This window comes from Ptiloglossa arizonensis, chromosome 5 (genome assembly GCF_051014685.1).
Source record: "Ptiloglossa arizonensis isolate GNS036 chromosome 5, iyPtiAriz1_principal, whole genome shotgun sequence".
In the NCBI taxonomy this organism is placed as follows: domain Eukaryota; kingdom Metazoa; phylum Arthropoda; class Insecta; order Hymenoptera; family Colletidae; genus Ptiloglossa; species Ptiloglossa arizonensis.
The window spans coordinates 20,018,709-20,043,052 of NC_135052.1; the positions used below are offsets into that span (position 1 = coordinate 20,018,709).

General features: G+C 37.1%; 1 protein-coding gene across 1 annotated transcript in view; it reads left to right on the forward strand.

The window, feature by feature from the left end:
- The window catches only part of Sk (small conductance calcium-activated potassium channel), a 414,746-nt gene that overhangs the window by 284,419 nt on the left and 105,983 nt on the right, over positions 1–24,344 (forward strand). Inside the window, exon 5 of the mRNA XM_076312794.1 lies at positions 1,672–2,082. Coding sequence (XP_076168909.1) covers positions 1,672–2,082 — 411 coding nt within the window. The remainder of the gene's footprint in view (positions 1–1,671; positions 2,083–24,344) is intronic.

A 24,344-nucleotide genomic window follows, 5' to 3' on the forward strand; every position in this document is an offset into this window, starting at 1 on the left:
TACGGTCTAGTATTCCATTTTTTATCCCAGCGTGCAACGCGCGTACAGCGCATATCGCGATGCATTTTAGACTGCACTGGAAAGTGGCTGTACGTGTATCGTCGAAGTGTGCATCTACGATAGCATCTGCGGTTCTGCGGTTGTTCGGTCGTTTACTAGATCGCTAAATTCGCTTCCTGAATCTGAAAATTTGTTATAACCGTTTACACTTTCCTATTGTTTCGCGGTGACAGGTTATTAAAGCCGTGGTGGTTACGTAGCAACTGAACTGCATTTCAACAGTGCATCGAACAGTGCGCTTTGCGCGTAGACGGTTCTAAAAGTTTAACCACCTCGGTTTTATAAATGGAAAATTGATATAAAAGACACGCGATACGTGACACTGTACCTGAAGGGTTAACCCTTTCGCTACGACGATGTTAGGGTCGTTGTATAGCGAAGAAAATAAATCTGAACGGCACGCGGGATGGTACGGTCGTCGTGTGAAGAAAAAAATGACATAAATATACGAACAGTGAGAGAATACTTTTTAGGATACTTCCGCTGAACGAGATTTCGAAAGTGTATATATTGCACGCGGACAGTCAGCGTTTGTAATCGTTTAGGTTCACGTCTGACGTGTAAAAAAATTTCTTTTGCGATAATGTTTGAGAAAAGAACTTTTCGAAGCAGGATATTTACAATTATGATAATCGACATACTGTATCTTGAAGAATTTATTTTAATCGAATATTGAAAAATCGTGTAGATTTTGCCCTGTAGCGAACAACTATAATTCTTCATCTTGGACGAATAACATCTTGTGTACGTACATGGTGCCCCGTAGAGAGCGACTATAGTCACTCGTCGTGTACAAATAGTGCCTCGTAACGAGTGACTATAATCACCCATATGTACGAGTGTCATTTCACGAAGAGCGACTATAATTGCTCGTTGTATGTAAATAATATCCCCAAAAAGGTACTATAATCGCTCCTCGTACGTACACAATGTTTACCTTGAGACGACTATACTATCAGGTTGTTCGGAAAGTCATTTCGTATTTCTTTTGGTGAAAATGAAACACGATTTTCTTAGAGTGTATAAACATTTTACTAAATTATATATTCTCCATTTTGGAAAACAAAATGACATTCCAAATAATCCAATATATAATAGTCTATATAATAGTCTATATAATAGTCTATATAATATTCTATATAATAGTCTATATAATAATCTATATAATAGTCTATATAATAGTCTATATAATAGTCTATATAATAGTCTATATAATAGTCTATATAATAGTCTATATAATAGTCTATATAATAGTCTATATAATAGTCTACATAATAGTCTATATAATACTCTAAATAGTGTCTGTTAATAAATAAATAATACCTCCTAACAAACAATCAAAGTCACCCGTCGACTACGAATGACATTTCGCGGAGAGCGATGATAGTCACCAGTTGCGCGTAAACGTTACCTCGTGGTCACCGATCATGATCACCCATCGTGCGTGAACGTCTCGTCGAGAACGACTATAGTGTGCTATCGTAGCGAAAGGGTTTGAATATCGCGTTGAAACGGATTACGGATAATCCATTACGAACAATCCATTACGGATAACGTATTCTGTCTGAAAATGACGCGCGATTATTAAAAATGGTCCGTAAATGTTTCCAGCTACGGAAGCCAGTGTCGACACTCTCGATCCCGGGGGCGATGAAGAACAGCGGCGGCGTGGCCGGTGGGGGCGGCGTGGGTGGCGCCGGGGGCGGCGGCGGGGGTGCTGGTTGCGGTAGCGGGGGTGCTACCGGAACCGGCGAGGACGCCGGTATCGCCCTTGTTGGCATCCACTCGGAGTACCCACGGTACATGGACGACCGTGTTCTCGGCGGTCAGGTGAAGGGCCCATCGGGCAGCATAGGACCGGGCTCGAAGCACAAACCCAACGTCGGTTACCGGCTGGGCAGACGGAAGGCCCTGTTCGAGAAGCGGAAACGCATCAGCGACTACGCGCTCGTCATGGGCATGTTCGGCATCATCGTGATGGTCATCGAGAACGAACTGTCCAGCGCCGGTGTCTACACCAAGGTGAGTCGTCATTCTTCCATTCTTTACCATCCACCGAGTCACGGTTAACGTTCAGTGTTCTGGACTAACTGTGATCAGTATACGATCTCTAGAGTAGCACTTTGTACTGTCTGCTTCCGAAAAGAATGCCGATAGGGTCTATTTTGGACCCACCAAGGCACGGTAAATGTTCAGTGTTTTAAACTAAATGTGATCAGTTTATGATATCTAGAGTAGTACTGTGTACTGTCTGCTTCCGAAAAGAATGCCAATAGGGTCTATTTTGGACCCACCAAGGCACGGTAAATGTTCAGTGTTTTAAACTAAATGTGATCAGTTTATGATATCTAGAGTAGTACTGTGTACTGTCTGCTTCCGAAAAGAATGCCAATAGAGTCTATTTTGAACCCACCGAGACACGGTTAATGTTCAGTGTTCTAAACTAACTATGATCAGTATATGATATCTAGAATAGTACTGTGTACTGTCTGCTTGCGAGAAGAATGCCGATAGGGTCTAGTTTGGACCCACCGAGGCACGGTTAACATTCAGTGTCTTAAATTAACTGTGATCAGTATATGATATCTAGAATAGTACTGTGTACTGTCTGCTTCCGAAAAGAATGCCGATAGGGTCTATTTTGGGCCCACCGAAGCACGATTAACGTTCAGTGTTTTAAATTAACTGTGATGAGTATACGATCTCTAGAGTAGCATTGTGTACTGTTTGCTTGCGAAAAGAATGCAGATAGAGTCTGGTAATTTTCCCCGTGGAAGCAAACGCTCAAACGAGAAACCCAATTACCCGATTTTGTCTCTCGAGGATCTTCTTCGATCAGATATTTTCCACAAGGAAACAGTAGCGAATTCCATCTGCAATCTTCTCAAAGACGAACAGTATATATTGGGTCACGCGTTGGAAATTAAATTCTTATGTTAGTGGTGTAGAAGTAGAAGAAATGGTGTCAAGTCGCAACTTTTATTTATTTTTTTGCAGGTACAATCTCTTAATTTCTGTATGTTTTTTTTAGCCTACTCGTGTAATGGTATTTCTAGAAAGAAAGAACGATCTATTCCTTCTTGTGGAAGGAATTACACACCGTATTGGGTCAGACGTGTTTGTCGGCGTCCGTAGCGTCTGAATCGACACTGTCTGCATTCTTATTCGCGATACTATATTCTCCTTTAACTCGGATCTTTCTTTCTCCTCGCAGTAGCTCGAAGAATGGAATATGACAGTTATACGTGAAATGTTAGGCAATGCTTTTTTACATATATTTTGTCTCCTATTTCAATTTTATGAGATTCTTTGATGATTATATCCGAAACAAAATTGGAACACCTTTTCAAAAATTGATTTAATTCATCGGTAATTAAAATAACGTTTTAGCAATGCAAGTCTTGGAATATGATTTTTATTATTATTACTCGGTACTATCATTTTCAAAGTACTTGGCTTCAGAGATGGGCAAAATTTTCAAATCTGAGCAACGTATAACAATTCATTCCTGATAAATTTTTATTTATTCGTTGGTAAATTGTTCATATAGTAGTGTAAATGAAATTCTAATGCTTATTGAATGAGTAATGGAAAAAAATTGCTTATGATTTATTCGTTATTGGAAACTATCATCTGGATAAAAATTTTGCCAATCTCCAACCGCGTTAGAACATTGATACGAACGAATCGCAAAGGGTTAACCCTTTTAGCTGTCATGTAAGTGTTCAATGTATTACTGCAAGGGCGTGAGATGCAATTGAGACACGTCGTACCTCTTTCATTGAAAATGGAAGAAAGTAGTAGAGATGAAAGTAGAGTGTAGAGTAGCATAACAAGGTCTATCTTCCTATAACCTAGCTCCTTGCATAAGCGCAGCAGTGCATCTGCAAATGCACTTTTTGAAAACATACAACCATTTATCTTCTTTCGTATAAATTTCGATATCCGTTTCGATAAATCTTAGAAATTAATATTTTTCAATTCTTGTAAAACGTGTAAGTCTAATTGCACGCCACGTTGATTCAAGCTCGACTGCTTTCAAAAATAACTGATCGACTACCTGTTGAAAGCCTGATTACCTCCAAGGTGTTTAAACGAATTATCGTTAACGCAACGATAACAGTATCTAAAATACTCAGCTTCTGAGAATACTACGAACATTCTTCCCTTATGACCTAAATGTACTTTTAACGAGGCGAGAGAGCGTATAATTTCTCCTCCGGCTCTGTATTCAACAATGGAAAAATCTCTGGCAACAAATCGGAGCTTCGAATTTCTAAGAACCATCGTTGTCTAAATTTTATTTTATCGAAAATTTCTACGTTTATTTGCAACTGGGGAACATTCGAAAGTTTTAAGTTTACCTAAGCGGTGAATTTTAACTTCACTCAGCAAGAAGTTTTTCACTTTCGTTAAATGCCAATTGTAAACTAAAGTACTTGACCTCTGAATAGTCTTTCCCCACTGACTGTTGTTAACAGTAGTGTAGCATGGAAGAAAGGGCAACGAAGGTCATATTACGTAAGATGGTAAAATCCTTTTTGATACTAATTCGAATTTCTTTGTCTTTATATAAAAAATTTATATATTTCTAGAAGAGTTTAGTGTACAATTTATGAAAAATATAAATATACCTGATAATAATAAGTCTACTTTTATATCAATTTTTTATATACAAATCGATCTTAAAAAATTCTTCTAGGTAATCTAGATAAAAAAGTATAAAATTAACTTTTATAAATTAAAAAAGTATATATATATATATATATATATATATATATATATATATATATAATTGTAATAATCTTTGAATCTTTTTCAAACTTTGAATTATTATGTAGCAAAACTTTCGTCTTATACAAACATTATTAAGAATATGATACACAAATAATTAACTTCTCGAAACAAATCACGACCATTCTTTGAATCTTACCAGAACTTCCGTTGTAAAGAAAAATTGACTTTCATCTAAAACAATTATATAAAATACGAAACGTACACCGTATTGCTCGCTTTGAGGTATTCAAAACTCGATCGAACCGATTTTTGATAAAATAAATATCTATCGAATTCTCTGTATCCCACAATGGGGAGTCGAACAAAGGGACTGTTCAGTTTCACATTGTATCCACCGTGATACCTCTGTACCGCGTTAGATTTACACGAAAAGTGTAATAAATACGGCCCTTGTTCTACAACTTGTGCGTAACGCGCTCAATAGAGACATTTTTATTTTTATCACGAAACAAAGCCGTACGAATGTTCCCGTGATATTTACGAACAAAGGGAATTCATATCGGACGGTGTTCTATGGGAATTATGGATTCTTGATAATTATGACGATAACGTCGACCTAGCCACTATCTCGCGTCTGTAATATCTGAATTGGGGCGATTGTCCCGCGCAACGAATCGGTCGTATTTGCATGCAAAAATTATGTCCTCGGTCGCGTGATCGTGCACGTAACTCGCGCGTCCTCCGTCGTGGACATTTCCATGCGAATCGTGTGTCCCAATTTTTATCGCTGGAAATTTCAGTGTACGGGCAACGAACGCGTTACTCGATTCGAATTACGCGCCATTAAGCCTCGTTAACGCGCCTTACGATACATTCTTCGAACACTCTCCTAACCTAACTTTCCAATTTTCCATTTCGAAAATTAACCTATTCTTCGCGACAAAGGGGTAAAGAATCGTACAACGAAAGATTGTACGTTACTAAATAAACTATTGTACGTTAACATTAAATTGTCTCATTCGTTTAAAAGTGATCGCGAAATGTTACGAAAAAATACTAAACATCTTCCAGAAGGTGATTTATTGGTTAATTGTACGATTGAATTTAAATATACAAACCAAATTATCTGATACAGAACTACCATTTATTTTCAGCACAACTCGTCCTATTGCAATTATTTTGTCTGTTACTTTACACAATTTCGAATTCGTTCTCGTTGCATAAGAGAACAATATTTCGAAGAAAATTGAAAAATTTACTTAGAAGATTCTTTTAATTGGCTAAGAAAATTATTTTTTTTTTTGGAATCGTTTAAATTGCATTATATACTATATATATGTACGTACATCAGTGATTCTACCGAGTCTTTGTAATTACAACGAAGGAATAATAATCTCGCAACTCTGGTTGTCGGTATCGACCGATATCGATCATTGTACAAACTTTGTTCCATTTCGTAATTTTGTTTGCCTGCATCGCAGCAGGTCACGTGGCCCATTCAAACGGTTACACGTCCCAAATTCTAGAACTTGACATTTCCCTGTTAACACGGTGCTGCACGCTCCTCGTTCAATTAACTCGCACTTTACCAACCAATGGCCGAATCAATCGGCCAAATGTCTCCTCGCTTTGGTGTCTCGTGGTAGGAATAAAATGATCGTTTTCCTTAACGAAGCACCAGCCCTTGAAATGGTAATTAAGTGTCGTGCGCGATCACTAGTAGAAAAGATTCTTCGTTCTGTTCAATCTACTTTCGTCTCGTCTCGTCCCTGTTTCACCCTGCGGTTGACGTTCTACTCTCGGTGAGCGATTTTCTGAAAAAAAAAATAATAATTTTAACGGAACGGTTGTATTGTGCAAACGAACAGAAAGGATATCTTTGCGATATATTAAAAGGAGAATCGTATTTTCATTATTGTTCTTACCAGGTTGAGATACAAGTTTGCCTTCTTCGCTCCGAGAGACGTTACTCGCGAACGAAAATAACAAAGGAATCTTTCGTTAAACGATTGAGAAAAAGAGATCTCAGCAGTGGTCATCTTATCGAGAAAATATTCCATCTTGCGGAACAACGATTAAATTAAGAATATTAATACAATTACTCTATCCTAGTTATCGTAGTGTCTTTGTTAAGCATATTGGGAGAAAATGTAGACACTATGTACATCTAATAACAGAGTGATTGCACAAAGGCGGAGTACAGTAGGTTGCTCTCGAACCTAACTTCGTTTCGAACTTAACCTCGACCATATATCGTATCTAGGTTAAGAGAAACGATCACTTCTGGGTCATTATCACCGGTCCGTTAACGTCGAGATAATAATTCAGCCAGCTCGGTGATAATCGATAACGAAAGTATTCGTTCGATAATTGAAAAATCGGTACGGTGGGTATTTCGAGGGACGTTTCGAAAAATTGCCATCGTTTTCTGACACATCGCGTAAAAAAAAACCCATGCGGAATTGATGGACAGACCAGCCAGAATTCATCGACCGACACGAACATTCCCGAGTCGTGCTTCCTGTCATTCGCGAAAATATTTGCTCCAGTTGGTTGTGTTTCTCCGCGTTACGACCGAACTCCATTTGTCCGTAAAGATCGTCGATTTGTTCGAACACTTCATCGGTGTTGTAATTTAAAATTTCTTTTTTTTTTCAACGATCGTTGCGTTCGCAAACATTGTACACTCGCACTTTTCCGAATTGTAAACAGCCATTTCGCGCGCGCGGGCGCGAAACAATCTCCCTCCAATTTACACGCAAGTGCCCTTTAATCTCGAAGGGTTGCATTTAATTGAGCGATCGCATTCCCCGCGTCGCACACCGGACATAAATTTCAACTTTCGTACCGTGTACCGTTTAACGAGAACTTCGTTTCCGTTGTTATTATCATCGTTTGCTTAATAAACCGCGACTCTGAAAATTTCTGTCACGAATGCATCGTATCGTGCAATACCGCACACGAAATTTGTATTCCACTTATCCGCGAGTGATCGAACATACAGACGCAGAACTTCTGGCCTCTTATTTCCTGACGAAATTCAAAGCGCCGCTGTTCCAAATGTTACTTTGGAAACTACACAACCGGAGGGTAATAATTTGTTTCCTCGCGTCGAGATGGTGAATCGCGATACGTGATTCCGCATCACGGCGGTATCTGCGTGAAAAAAAAAATAATAAAAAAAAGAGAGCACCCACGAAGGGAAATTGGGTGCCGCGAAGATTCGAAATTACCGACTTGTTTACCGTCCTGCTCGTCTACTAGTTATCATTTGTCAAATTGTCCAAGTCCTCAACGTTCCCCTAGCAACGTTCAAAGGACACCTAACGAAGTCGATGTTTTCCTTCCATTCGCCTAATCACCGCCTCGCCTCTCCGCCACGCCACGGTTAAATCTAGCGTGAGCAGAAGGGACGTCGTCGAGCGAGTGAATTACGCTGTTGACCGTAGCAATCTTTCGTCTGATCCCATGCCAAGAACGAACGAATAGATTAACAATATTGGTATCGGGGAAGGGGCGAGCCAGACGGCTAGGGGATAGAGAGAGAGCTATATTACAAGGGGTGGTTTGTCTGTGTGTCTGCTAGCTCGAACGAAAGAAGGCCAGGGGATGCATTCGATTGCTCCCTTTCTTTCAGCCGCGAACATTCTGACGGGATTCTGGGCCAAATCATACATATCGGAGAAACCCGTTCAACGTGTGCTCTTTATACGGGATGACTCGCGCTTAACCCCTTTGACGACCAGTATCGACACCAAGGAGCTTCCGCGGTATAAATTTTCGTAATTTTTAAACGAGTTACTCGGCGGAGGAAAAAAAAGAAATGTGTGCGAGAGACAGGTACACGCGACGGCTGCTGCATCTTATTTGAAAGGTGAATTTTGATCCGAGAATACAAAAAGGGGTTGTAAAACGTCGAACACTTGGAACGATGCGCGAGTGTGTTGCATAGGCGTCGAGATCGAGGGACTCGCGATGGAAGATCTTTAAAATTAATTTTAAAATGATTATATGTGTTTTGTAAAATTAGTACAGTAGATAGTAAGAAAGTTCTTGCCAATATTTATTGCAATGAAGTATCTGTGGACATGAAAATGTACTGTAAAACGTCGACCAATTGGGAAGATGTGCGAGTATATTGCATAGGCGTCGAGATCGAGGGGCTCGTGATGGAAGATCTTTAAAATTAATTTTAAAATGATTATATGTGTTTTTTAAAATTAGTACAGTAGATAGTAAGAAAGTTCTTGCCAATATTTATTGCAATGAAGTATCTGTGGACATGAAAATATACTGTAAAACGTCGACCAATAGGGAAGATGTGCGAGTATATTGCATAGGCGTCGAGATGGAGGGGCTCGCGATGGAAGACCTTTAAAATTAATTTTAAAATGATTATATGGGTGTTTTGTAAAACGAGTATAATAAATAGTAAGAAAGTTCGTGCTAATATTTATTGCAATGAAGTATCTGTGGACATGAAAATCTACTGTAAAACGTCGACCAATTGGGAAGATGTGTGAGTGTATTACATAGGCGTAGAGATCGAGGGGCTCGCGATGGAAGACCTTTAAAATTAATTTTAAAATGATTATATGAGTGTCTTGTTAAACAAGGGTGGTATGATTTCAGAGATAAATTTGATATATAAAAATAGTAAAAAAGTTCGTGTCAATATTTGTCCCACTGATACATCCACGAACGTGGGAATGTATAGTAAAACATCGAGTACATAAGATGTGCAAGTGCATAGGCGTCGAGATTGAGGGACTCAAGAAAGAATTCAAGAAGAGTTGTTTCATAAAACGAGAACATAAAAATTGTAAAAACAAGTTCGTGCGATTATTAGTCGAAACGAAGTTTGTTTTCAAAATGGAGTCGTTTCGATATCATAATTGTCCAAATTCAGACGGAGGAACATTATATTAATGTGTATATTATGATACCTATAAACTTCAGAACTGAACTTCCGTTTCACGCCTGTTATAACCTCGATCTGACAAAACTTCTCGAAATTATTCGTAACGTGTCACAATCTCTAGTAACTGGAGTTTTCAATTTGCATCCGGAAATACGTCGTTTAATTAAATGGTTAATTCCATTACCGGCGATCATAGGATTGGAACTTAACATCTGATTAAAATAATTCAGATAAACTACTCGATGAACAAGATTATCGTAACAGGAGCGTACAAAGTGTTAATAATGATAATTAAAATTCCTTCTTATCGATTATTGAATGTAATAAGTAAATAATTAAATTCCCCAGTTATCTAACAGGTCAAGGTTAAGAATGAAAGATTGAAATATATCACGAGTCAATATCGATTTAAATCGATATTTATTTTACACAAAATATTCAAGGATAAATCATCTTATTTTGTAAAAGAAAAAAGAAGGAAAAACTTGTTACTCTTTCTTCAATTTCTTCACCCATTTACAAAAATCATTATCATGAAACGCGTTGCAAAATTAATTTACCTGTGAAAAGATCAAGATATTCGTTCAATGTCAACTGCAAACTTATGCGAATACGTTAAAAGAAGGATCGCGTAATAAACGCCATCTATCGCGAGAAACGAGAAAACATTTCGTCGAATTCAATAATTTGTCCCTGAATACTAGTAGGCTAGTAAGTAAAACGTTCCGAGTGAATTGAATTTAACGAAATGGTTTCGTTTAAATGATTGCGATCGGTTCACGGTGCGTCTTACGGGTGACGCAGGATTCCCCTTGTCCTTGAACAATGCGATAACACGCCCTCTTGGGCACAATGCTACGCTTTTCGAGAAGCACGAGGAGAGATATTTACGCCTATTCGGATCCGGTTATCAGATTCGGCGACCGACACACAGTCCTCGCGAAGGAACTCGAAAAATTTACACTTCTGTGCAGAGACGTGCGCATCGACTTGCAAATGCTGATAGAACTGTGAAACCTCGCGAGAAAGGAAATTTAGAAAATCGAGAAATCGATGCTCGCACCGAACATCTCATTTTTTATGCATTGCTTTTCCAGCAACGACTCCGAGCGTGAATAGTCCCGCGCAGCAACGTCCAGCTCTGCTGTATTATTTTTTTTTCTTTTTTTTTTTGGCACGCGACGAATTCACACACACCCCTGGATCGTCGAAGGTACCATATTTAAGAGATTCTCGTCCAGTTACAGAGACCTGGAAATTGTTTGCGAAAGAACCGGAAGATCGATGAATCGTCGAGGATACAATATTTTAGGGATTCTCGTCGAGTTACAGAAACCTGGAATTTATTTGTAAAAGAACTGGAAAATCTGTGGATAGTGAAGAACACAATATTTTAGGGATTCTCGTCGAGTTACAAAAACCTGGAATTTATTTGTAAAAGAACTGGAAAATCTGTGGATAGTGAAGAACACAATATTTTAGGGATTCTCGTCGAGTTACAGAAACCTGGAATTTATTTGTAAAAGAACCGGAAGATTTGTGGATAGTGAAGAACACAATATTTTAGGGATTCTCATCCAGTTACAAAAATCTGGAATTTATTTGTAAAAGAACTGGAAAATCTGTGGATAGTGAAGAACACAATATTTTAGGGATTCTCGTCGAGTTACAGAAACCTGGAATTTATTTGTAAAAGAACCGGAAGATTTGTGGATAGTGAAGAACACAATATTTTAGGGATTCTCGTCGAGTTACAGAAACCTGGAATTTATTTGTAAAAGAACCGGAAGATCTGTGGATAGTGAAGAACACAATATTTTAGGGATTCTCGTCGAGTTACAAAAACCTGGAATTTATTTGTGAAAGAACCGGAAGATTTGTGGATAATGAAGAACACAATATTTTAGGGGTTGTTCCTCGTGTTACAGAAACTTGGAATTTATTTGTAAAAGAACGAGAGGACCGTCGAGGACACAATATTTTAGAGATTTTCCTCGCGTTACAGAAACCTGGAAATTACTTGTAAAAGAACCGTAGGACCGTGGTGTGCGAAAGGGAAGCCAAATATACCGTGTAAGTCGGTAAGAAGCTACTCGAATGCTCAAAGAGTACTGTATATGAAAAGAATCCGAGTATTCGTGATTCAAAGGTTCAAAGCGTCATAATTCCGAGAACTAACGCAATACTGCGCGGAGACTTTAATTCTTCGTGTAGGAACATCGTACTCGGGTATCTTCTATTTACGCAAAACGTGGAAAGATCCCGCGATCTTTCGTAAAAGTCGAAGAACCCGAATTTACAATTACAAACCGGAAAATTTACTCTCCAATTAGGGCAGACCTGGTCTCGTAAATATTATTGCTCTTGAATCGAAAGTAATTACACGTTGATGCGGCGACGAGTTCGAGTTTTGAAAAAGAAAAAGAAAATTACAAGTATAATTAACTTGAAACGTTTAAACTTTGAAAATTTAACTCGTTAAACTTTTTCGAGTCAATTCGTACCTTTGAGCATAGAATTTATAATATCTTAACGCGTTCCCTATACATTTTTCTCGTACAGTCCTCGAGATTTTATCTCGTTAATGAAACAAATAAAATTAACTTAAACGTCTCGACAAAGTCGCAGAACGTGATCGTTCGATCGGAAATGACGAATGAAAATTCTATCCGTAGCTCGTGGTTCGAGTTTCGTTCACATAAGTGCCCGAAATCATTGTGCAACATGAAATTCGAATGTAACACACGAGGTGCCTCTCTGTTTGTTTGAACTCGTGCCTCGGAGTAGAGCTGGTAATCAATCGAACGATTACAAAGCTCAGCCGTATTCGGTGCAATACGCTTCAAACTATTTTCCAACGCAAAATGGGGGGAAGGGGGAGTCATAAATACATTTGAATTTCAATGGACACTTTAACGGGGGTGGATGTTTGGCGAGTGAAAGAAAACTGTGATCCATCATCTGTGAGGTGTCAGGGATGGACGAGTGGATGTCGCGAGTGGTAGTATTCTAAAGAGAATTTGGACACTTGTAATTTAAATTATTTTTATATATAACACTTGTAATTTAAATTATTTTTATATATAACACTTGTAGTTTAAATTATTTTTATATATATAACACTTGTAGTTTCAATTATTTTTATATAACACTTGTAATAACACTAGTAATTTAAATTATTTTGATATAACACTTGTAATAACACTTGTAATTTAAATTATTTTTATACATGTAACATTTGTAATTACACTTGTAGTTTAAATTATTTTTATAAAACACTTGTAATAACACTAGTAATTTAAATTATTTTTATATAACACTTGTAATAACACTAGTAATTTAAATTATTTTTATATAACACTTGTAATAACACTTGTAATTTAAATTATTTTTATATATATAACACTTGTAATAACACTTGTAGTTTAAATTATTTTTATAAAACACTTGTAATAACACTAGTAATTTAAATTATTTTTATAAAACACTTGTAATAACACTTCTAATTTAAATTACAAGTGTCCAAATTCTCTTTTCTCGACATCCACTCGTCTATCCCTGACATCTCACATATGATGGATCACAGTTCCAAAAATACATACATAGTGTTTCTTTTTCTCCTTTATTAATTATTTCAATAGCAATAATAGTTATTTTAATTTTAATAGCATACATATATATTGGTCAAGGTGACTATTAAAATAACCAATAAAAGAAACACAATAACCACATAAATACGTAAAAGCGATAAACAGTAATATGCAACGTAACACGAAGCGTAACGTGTACTCTCTCGATGCGTGTTCGACGAGGACTGAACCGCAAAATCCACTTCGGTCTAAAACCTAAACAAAAGACTGTCATCGGCCTCGACGAGAAGGCGAAAAGGCTCTTCGTGTCGGAGACACTTAACCTCTTGGCGTAGCATCTAGCTCGACGAAATCCGGGCCCGACCGATAAGAGACGACGCGCTAAACGGGCCACGTGAAGCGCGAGAACAATTGCAATACGAGCCGAAATGCACTCAATTCTTGTTCACGTCAACACTAATTTCATTCTTCTTCTCTTTCCATATATATTTCCTATGTTGCTAAACTTTACCTTATACTAAACCTAACAACAAATTACACGATCACTGCTTTAAAATACAAATAATAACACTACAAATCCTGCATAATACATAACAAATAACAGTTTTGAAACTAACAGGTTGCTCAATAAATTTTCTCGTTCGATATAAAACGAAATTATCAAGTTTGTCGTTTTATTTTTCGAAAGATGATACTACTATTCGATGAACATGCGTGAAGTTTCGTATAGATCTGTCGATTTGTTTGAATATTTACAGTTATTCAAAGTTGAAGTATTATAGTATTTTTGTACAATGGAAAAAATGACAAAATTTATCTAACGACCTATTTCTTACGTAAAGAATATTTGAACAGAAATTCGTTCGAAGGTATATAATAATACTACACCTAAAGGTAAATAATATAAACAAAAAAATGTACTTAAGTCGTTTACCATGGCACTTGTTCAACTTTTAAATGTTTCAATCGTTATTTTCCTCGTCGAACAATTTTCACGAATCAGACACGTGATGTTCACATTTGGCATTCGATTCCACGAGTCAGACTCGTCGAAGCACATCGAAGGTTCAAGTAAACCGAAGCTTGTCCCTAACTCGTACATTTCTTACGAACTCGTGTCTGAAAGTAGAAACCGGTAATCAATCGAACGACCGCAAACTTCTGCCGCACTCGATGCAATACGCTCGAAACTATCTTCCGACCCAAACGTGGAGTGAGAGTCATAAATACATTTGAATTTCAATGGCGGCCACTTTAGCCGGTCGAGTTAAAGAAAACTACGATGCATCATCTTTCTTGCCGAATGGATTCCGCAGGCTCGTCGTGTCCCCCGAAAGTTCGATCACGCGTTGTTGTTCGAGCTACGTGTTCATCGGTCGCGAGTTTTTCCAACCCGTTCCCTCACCGTCTCGAATTGAAATCCCGCTGAGTGCCCTCGGGTAACGCGCTTGTGTCCGTGTGCAAGCACGCGAAAGAAAGAAAGAAAAAGAAAAAGACAAATAAATCGCGATAGATCCCGGAAACGAACACAGCCCGCCAACTCGCAAACGGGAGTTAAGCTCGATTTCTTTTCCTCCTCGCCGGTCGCTTCGAGTTATCGTGAAAAATGCGATTCCGTGCTCTGATTAATGCGTTTCCGTCTCATTTTCGTTTCTCTTTCTTTCAACATTGCCATGACGACGTATCGCATCCCCGAAGCGAACGAGCGAGCGAGCGAGCGCAACAGAAAACGGATACAAAGAATCGCTCTCGTTGCGCGTTCCGGCTCTTCCGTCATTTCCCCATCAGCGTGAAAGAACGTGGAAAAGGTACGCGTATCGTCTATGGACGCATCGTATGTAACTTTATCTTCCAAACTCGTGAATTTTACGCGACATTACCGTTTCGACATTTTTCGAAAATTTCACAAATATTGTGCTACGCGATGTCTTCGGTAAGTTTCTTTCGATAGTGTCGCGTGGTCTTCGAAACGATTTACTTATCACGCATGCTCGAGTAATTGAATTTGTACGAGTGAATTTTTCAAATAGACTTGTAAGTAATGCACTCGTATTTTTAGTGCGAGACCGGTTGAGAATTGTACAAACTGGAGAAATATACAGGATAGAGACTGGTAGTCGAAGAAAGGGCTTTGTTACGAGTGGACAGGTCGTGATTAAAGAGAATCGAGACGAATGGATCGTAGAGCGAAAGTTTTATGATTAAATATGTTTCATATTATAGTGAGAGAGTCACAGTATTTCGCTCATTGGAAAAACGATCGAGGAAACGCGTCCTCGTTGGCAACAGCGGGTCTCTCGCGGTAGATGGGTTGTTTTAATATTTTGCGGGGGTAACGCGTGCACGGTGCCCATCAGCCTTGAATTCTTGCGTAATTAAATGCAAAATTTCGATAGAATCGTCCCCGATAGAACGACGCACCAATAAGCCAATATTTACGAGACCAAATTGCGATGTCGATATTCAAATCTTTCCGTAATATCGCTCCTATTTTTCGCATCGAGGTGTCCGCTCCGAAATTGTAACGATTTCACTGGAATACAGAAATCGAGCATTGAGAAATGAACGATGTGCCGAGAACGGTGTTAAATTATGGTATCGCGTCGAAACTGAGCGTCTCGAAGTAATCGTTAAATACGGTATTAAAAATATACGTATATATATATTATATACTACCTTGATCAAAAAGTTCTAGGACTGTCCCCCCCCGTGTGTCGCTGTCAATCACCCGATTGTTTCTTTTTTTTTTTTTTGTTAGGTTACCATATCTGTCATTAACACTTCCTTCCAATTTCAGCATCATAGCTTGATATTTGTAAAAGTTACGTTGTACTGAGCACATCTCCTTTGTTCGTGTCTTCGATTTTGAAAATGGCATCATTTGAGCATCAACGAGTTTGCATTAAATTTTGTGTAAAAAACGGATTTAACGGTCCGCAGACCTTGGATATGTTGGAGAAGTGTTTCGGCAACGATACTCTTTCGAGATCAAATGTTTTTCGATGGCACGAACGCTTCAGAAGTGGTCGTGAGTCGGTCGAGGATGACAAACGCAGTGGCAGGCCGACAACGTCGAAAACCGATGAAAACATCGATAAAATTCAAGAAGTGTTGTCCGAAAACCGCAAATTGACCATCAGAGAGCTGGCAGAGGACTTGAACATTGCTTATGGATCCGTTCAAGACGTTTTGGTTAGTGATTTGGGCCTCAGACGTGTCGCTGCAAAACTGGTGCCGAAAGACCTCAATTTCATGCAAAAAAAGGACCGCGTTGAAATCGCGAAAGACATGATTTCCAAGGCCGAATCCGACCTAACATTTATTAAACGTATCATCACTGGAGATGAGACGTGGATTTATGAGTATGACACACAATCCAGACATCAAGCGAGTGAATGGCGTGCACCGGAAGAGCCGAGACCGAAAAAACCACGTCGTTTTCAGTCAAGAAAGAAGGCGATGCTCACGGTTTTCATGGATTACAATGGTGTTGTGCATCAAGAATTCTTGCCAGAAAAACAGACAGTCAACAAAGAATATTATTTGGGCGTTTTGAGACGTTTGCGCGAAGCAATTCGTCAAAAAAGGCCAGATTTGTGGGCAAACAACTCGTGGATTTTGCACCACGATAACGCACCGGCGCACAATGCGATCCTTATCCGCGAGTTTTTGACGAAAAACAACACGAACACTATCCAGCAGCCTTCAAATTCACCAGATCTGGCTCCCTGCGACTTTTTTCTGTTCAACCGAATTAAAAAACCGCTTCGCGGAACGCGTTACAGTACCCGAGAGGAGGTCATGACAAAATCGAAGACGGCTCTGATGGACATACCGAAAATTGAGTACCAGCGGTGTTTCGAGGATTGGATCAAGCGCTGGCGCAAGTGCATTGCAGTCAATGGGGACTACTTTGAAGGGGACCATATCGATTTGGACGAATAAATTTGTATTTTTGATTTTATGAATAAAGTCCTAAAACTTTTTGATCAAGGTACTGGTATATCACCTTCGAGTTTTCGAACTACTTGGAAATTCTGTGGAAATTTTCTTCCTCTTGTACGAAGTGTAAAAATGTAGTTAATTAACGCGGGGGTTACGCCAAGGTAAATAATATCGTAACCATTTTACGGGCTATAATTCAAGAATATTAAATTTCCCGCTCTTCCGCGCGGTGTATCGTCGAAATAACGAAAATGACGCCGAGTTACTTCATAATGGTGTTTAACCGCTTCTTTACGAGAGTATTAAAACGATTGTATTTAAAATAGAGATTTTTACGAGGTCTTGAATTTCTCGTTTGTTTTGAAGACTCTTATCCCTTCAACGCTGACAATGTTTGGTAAATTCGAATAGTGTCCGCATCTCGAACCGTTTAGCATCGTTGCATCAAGAACAGTAATCGCGACAGATGGCTAATGTTATTATAAACTGGGGCTTGTCGGTTGGCTTTCGTGAAGGAAACCTCGCAAGATCGAGTACATCGGAAAGTTGCAATATTATTAACGATTCGCTGGTTTTCAATTTTGTGTATACTTTTAAATTGTTTCTTTCAAATAATCAAATTCTTACGAAATTCAAGCAATGTTAACGAAATGTACGGTCCCTTCTGTGCAACTAAAATTACAATCATTGAAATGTTTCAATCTGTCGCGATAACTGAAGAAATAAACTAGACAAATTAAGAAACAATGATAATAAATTGTAAAAATTAAAGTAAACAAAAATTCAGCACTATTTTCTATTAAAGTGTTCGCGCGAGTTATGGAGATATAAATGTTTACTCTCTTGCGACATGGCCTTCAAGATCGTAAATAAAGACAGTATTTTTATCCTATTTGGTTATTTATATATTTTATATTTGTCTTGTTTTTTTTTTCTACTTAACTTCTGTTGTGTAATTATAATTGTTATTCTTAGGGTAATGAATTTATAAAAGATATTACAGTTTATTATTATGGGGATGACTAAGTTGGTCGAAAACCTGTTTTAAAATTTGGTTGCTTAAAACGATATTAAAATTCACGTCTTGAATAACCATAGAAAACTTTTCCTATTAAACTATCAAGAAAGCGTTAAGAAATACATAACGTTGGATCGTTAATGCTCGGTGATCGTGACTTCGAATACGATCAAATCAGGTTCGAAACGTTTAATTTACTCTTTTATTATTTCGTTTGTTCAAAAAGGAATTTTTATTGAAATTCGTATCTGGAGCAGCCACTGTCAAGTTTTATCGTTAAACTATCAAGAAAGTGCCAAGAATTGAATAATCTTTGTTTCGAAAACCATCAGATCGTGATTCAAACATTTAATTCGCTCATTTAATATTTCAATTATTCAAAATGGAATTTTTATTCAAATTCTCGTCTCCAGTAACCAACTTTTGTTATTAAACTATCGATAAAGTGCCAAGAACTTGATAATCTTCGTTCCCAAGCCGATCAGCTCTCAAACGTTTAATTCGCTCTTTCGATATTTCGATTATTCAAAATGGAATTTTTATTTAAATTCTCGTCTCGAGTAACCAACTTTTGTTATCAAACTATCGAGAAAGTGTCAAGAATTCGATAATCTTTGTCCTGAAAGCGATCAAATCGTGATCCTAACGTTTAATTCGTTCTTTTAATATTTCAATTGTACTCAAAATAAAATTTTTATTCAAATTCCGGTATCCAGTGACCAACTATTATTATTAAACTATCAAGAAAGTGTAAAGAGATCGAAACGATCAAATCCTGATTCAAACGTTTAATTCGCTCTTCTAATATTTCAATTATTCAAAATGGAATTTTTATTCAAATTCCGGTCTTGAGTGACCAACCATTATTATTAAACTATCAAGAAAATGTCAAGAGATTGAAACGATCAGATCCTGATTCAAACATTTAATTCTCTCTTTTAATATTTGAATTGTATTTAAAATGGAATTTTTATTCAAATTCTCGTCTCGAGTGACCAACCATTATTATTAAACTATCAAGAAAGTGTCAAGAGATCGAAGCGATTAGATCCTAAATCAAACGTTTAATTCGTTCTTTTAATATTTCAATTATACAAAATGGAATTTTTATTCAAATTCTCGTCTCGAGTGACCAACCATTATTATTAAACTATCAAGAAAGTGTCAAGAAATCGAAGCGATCAGATCCTGATTCAAACGTTTAATTCGCTCTTTTAATATTTTAGTTGTATTCAAAATGGAATTTTTATTCAAATTCTCGTCTCGAGTGACCAACCATTATTATTAAACTATCAAGAAAAATTGTATTCAAAATGAAATTTTTATTCAAATTCTCGTCTCGAGTGACCAATTATTATTCTTAAACTATGGAGAAAGTGTCAAGAAGTGCGTAAACCGTTAATTGTCGCGGTACGTTTCCAGTCGAACGGTTTCACCGGTGTTTGCACTTTTTCGCGGGAGCCGCGATTAACGCGCGTTTGCCGGGAACAAACTGACGCAACTCGCCAATTAACAAAGTCAAACAACCGAACGTCTCCGTAAAACGGAGATTAATGTTCCTAGGTTTGTTTGAGTACGCCCTTCCCCGTTATTCGCGGCGCGCGAACGTTCCAACGATAGTAGTTCGCGAGGCGATTAAGATCTAATAACTCGGACGCGGAATCGTGTATCGAGCCGTGGGAAACGGTTCTGCAAACGTTTGCTACGGCTCGCGAATGAGCGACCGCGTCGGCTTTGTTTGTTTTAACCGCGAAGCTTAGACGGAGCCCTGTTTCTTGGCAACCGGCTACGATGAAATGAAGCGGAGTCGATATTCCGTACAATAAATCCCGGTGTCTGTTTGTACGATGCACCGACTCCCGCGTTATCCATCGAGAATTACGAATTCGTGGCGCGCGAGGGGAGGATTTCCAAGCGAACGTACGAAGATTCCACGATTCTTTTAAATTTAACATTGCACGCGTGGCTGGACTCGGGCGGAATTTTCCAATTTCTTACGTTTCTTGTAGCAAATTTTTTTTTTTTAATAACGATAGTAGGTAATCGATTAAAATTTCTTTCAATATTAGGAACTATACAGTAGTTCACTCGGTAAGTTTTTTTGTATATTTATATATCTTACTGGAAGATACGCGGATTTTTGTGTAATATAGATATTAATATTAGAATTTTGTAACGTAGATATTAATTCAGAATGAAGTTTTCCAATTTGTTACGTTTCTTACAAGAGATTTTTTTTTAAGACAATAATAGATAATCGATTTTAATTTTTTTAATATTAGAAACTGTACAGTAGTTCACTCGGTAAGTCTTTTTGTATATTTATATATCTTACTGGAAGATACACGGATTTTTGTGTAATATAAATATTAGTATTAAAAGTTTGTAATGTAGATATTAATTCAGAACGAAGTTTTCCAATTTGTTACGTTTCTTACAAGAGATTTTTTTTTTTAAGACAATAATAGATAATCGATTTTAATTTTTTTAATATTAGAAACTGTACAGTAGTTCACTCGGTAAGTTTTTTTGTATATTTATATATCTTACTGGAAGATATACGAATTTTTGTATAATAGAGATATTAACATTGGAGTTTTATAACATAGATATTAATTCAGAACAAAATTTTCCAATTTGTTACATTTCTTACAAGAGACTTTTTTTAAGACAATTAAGTAATCGATTTTTTTTTTTTTAATATTAGGAACTATAAAATAGTTCACTCATTATGTTCTTTTGTGTATTCATATACCTTACTGGCAGATGCACAGATTTTTGTATAATATAGATATTAATATTAGAATTTTGTAACGCAGATATTAATTCAGAATGAAATTTTCCAATTTGTTACATTTCTTACAAGAGACTTTTTTTAAGACAATTAAGTAATCGATTTTTTTTTTTTTAATATTACGAACTATAAAATAGTTCACTCATTATGTTCTTTTGTGTATTTATATACCTTACTGGAAGATGCACAGATTTTTGTATAATATAGATATTAATATTAGAATTTTGTAACGCAGATATTAATTCAGAATGAAATTTTCCAATTTGTTATGTTTCTTACAAGAGACTTTTCTTCAAGACAATTAAGTGCTCGATTTTAATTTTTTTTAATATTAGGAACTATAAAGTAGTTCACTCATTATGTTCTTTTGTGTATTTATATACCTTATTGAAAGATACACGGATTTTTTTATAATATAAATATTAATATTAGAATTTTGTAACGTAGATATTAATTCAGAACAAAATTTTCCAATTTGTTACGTTTCTTACAAGAGACTTTTTTTAAGACAATTAAGTAATCGATTTTAATTTTTTTTAATATTAGGAACTATAAAATAGTTCACTCATTATGTTCTTTTGTGTATTTATATACCTTACTGGAAGATGCACAGATTTTTGTATAATATAGATATTAATATTAGAATTTTGTAACGTAGATATTAATTCAGAACAAAGTTTTCCAAATTGTTACAATTCTTAAAGGAGTCTCTTCCAGGCTGAAAATACAATAGGTAATAAATTGTAATTTTTTTTCTAAGCAATTACCATATATTTTAGTCGTCAATTTTTCTCACCTGTTTGTACATACTAGAATAAAATGTACGGATTTTTCTATGACAAATGTGTCAATATTTCAAAATTTATAGATCATAAACCACGTTTGTGTTTGCATTGCTCTACGGTCATCATGGCCCATTCTGTTGGTCAGACAAAAATAATTCAAAACGATGTTAAACCTATAAAGGTGCTTTTATAGCGAATACTCTAATCGTTTTATTTGGAAGAAAATAATGATTTCCATATGGCGGTCCATGGAGGTTACTGGCCCAAATAGAGTAACCCAAATAGAGTACTGGTTTGTCTCGAATATCCTCGATCCCTTGTGCAGAATAGTGTTCACTTTGGATCCCCTTACATAGGAGAGTACACTCTCTGCAGTATCCTCCTTAAATGGTGTGCAGACTACTGTCTCCTTTAGACCACCATCTATAAACCAATATTCACTATATCGAGTACCGGTCTATCCAAGGTAAACCACTGCTACAAAAAGGACACTAATTTAAACAAAGTGCCTCGAAGAGAGTATCGATGTACTTACTAACGACAGCCCAGAATGAATACCGGTTTAAGAAGGATATTACAAACTACGGACCGTCTTATGTAAATTCAAAGTGAATGCTATCCTAGGAAAAGATAATCCAAAAAGGATATTGACCTACACAAAGGATCGAAGATACTAAGCCGTCCTGAGGATATACTGACCTACATAGGATCGTATAAAGAACGTACTGATCCAGACAAGATGATCCAAAGAGAATATTCTTCTGTACGAAGTGTCTTAAAGAGAATAGTAGCTTGAACACGATAGATCGTATACTACACTAGCTTGTTTCGAATGGTCTCGAAAAGATACCAACCTGAGCGAGATGGTCCAATAAAGGATATTTATCTACAGAAGGAGTTCTCGTATGACATAATAGTTTAAGCAGACTCGAGATCGCGCTGACCTACATAAGACGGTTCAAAAAGTGTACTAACCTATCCAAAATGGTACAAAGAGGATATTGGCCCGTGTAGACTCGCTGTAACACAGCCTGAGTAAAAGAATCGAGAACTTTATCGTACTTGGTCCAGAGATACAATGTTCTCGGCAGGACCAAAGCTAGAATCAATAATATGTTTCGACACAGAAAATCATACGTATGGAATAATACGTACTCGCGTCGTATAGTGCATCACGTGCCCTAATAGAAGGAAGAGTAACATCTGCATTGTGGTGCACTTAAAGCGACGTATTAGAATGCACTGAACGCGCCATTTACGTAAATTCCCAGTTCATTCCATCGATGTACGGAATAGTCGGCTTTAATCGACCCACGCGAGTATTGTGGAAATACTTAGCAGTATTAAACAATATTAAACATTTCGAACGAATGTTGAAGCTTCTCAAAGGATAAATCACGTGGAACACCACTTTTAAATATTTAAACGGAGCAAAAATACAACCCTTGGACGAGTAAACTGAAAATTCGTTACTCTTCGTCGTGTATGTATAATGTATATATCTACTATCCTAAAACTAAAGAATCTATTCTAACAAGTATCCTAAAAATAAGAAATATACACATATATACGTACATAGAAATATAAAATTAAAACTTAAGAAATCTAATTTTTTTTTCACGCGTATATCTAGAATCTTAAAATTGAAACTTGCAAGTATCCTAAAAATAAGAAATATACACATATATCCGGTATCGTAAAATGAAAACTTAGGAAACCTAATTTTTCTTTCGTGCGTATATCTAGCATCTTAAAATTGAAACTTACAATTAACCTAAAAATAAGAAATATACATATATCTGGTATCATAAAATGAAAACTTAGGAAACTTAATTTTTCTTTCGTGCGTATATCTATCATCCTAAAATTGAAACTTAGGCAATCTAATTACGTATATTCAGTATCTCGAAACGAAAACTCGAGAACCTAAATTGCTCTCTCTTTTAACAAGATTTCCAGCTCTGGACCGAGCTGATTCTTACCAACTTCACCGCGTCCTTTAACACGATGGTTGTAACGTATTTAACAACAGTTGTTACGAACGTTTCACCAATTTCAATCTTCTCGTTGAACATTCGACTGGTTATTGTCACGCGAGTTATAGGCACACCGTCGATCTTCACGAACCGTGGATAAAAGTAAGCGTCGACTGCTTGATTGACCATGAACGGATTCCTCGTCGCTCGGAAGCGGAGGAAATTCGGTTTCTGGGCAGAAAGTTCGCGTAACACATATTATACGAGATTCCTGAGATAACCGTGGTAGATTGGTAGCAGCCACATGGCGGCTGGTATCATTGGCCGGTTGCCAGTATCGAAGGGGGTGGTGGTAGATTTAAGTAACTAGTTCATGTTCGCTGGCGTGTATCCCTCGAATCTCCCTCTGGCGCCAGGATCGCTCACGCTGGCAACTAGACGCTTTTCTATTAATTTCTACCCCTTCCTCCTCCTACCCCCTCGTAGAAATACCAGGTCGATGCAACGTCTACGAGGGC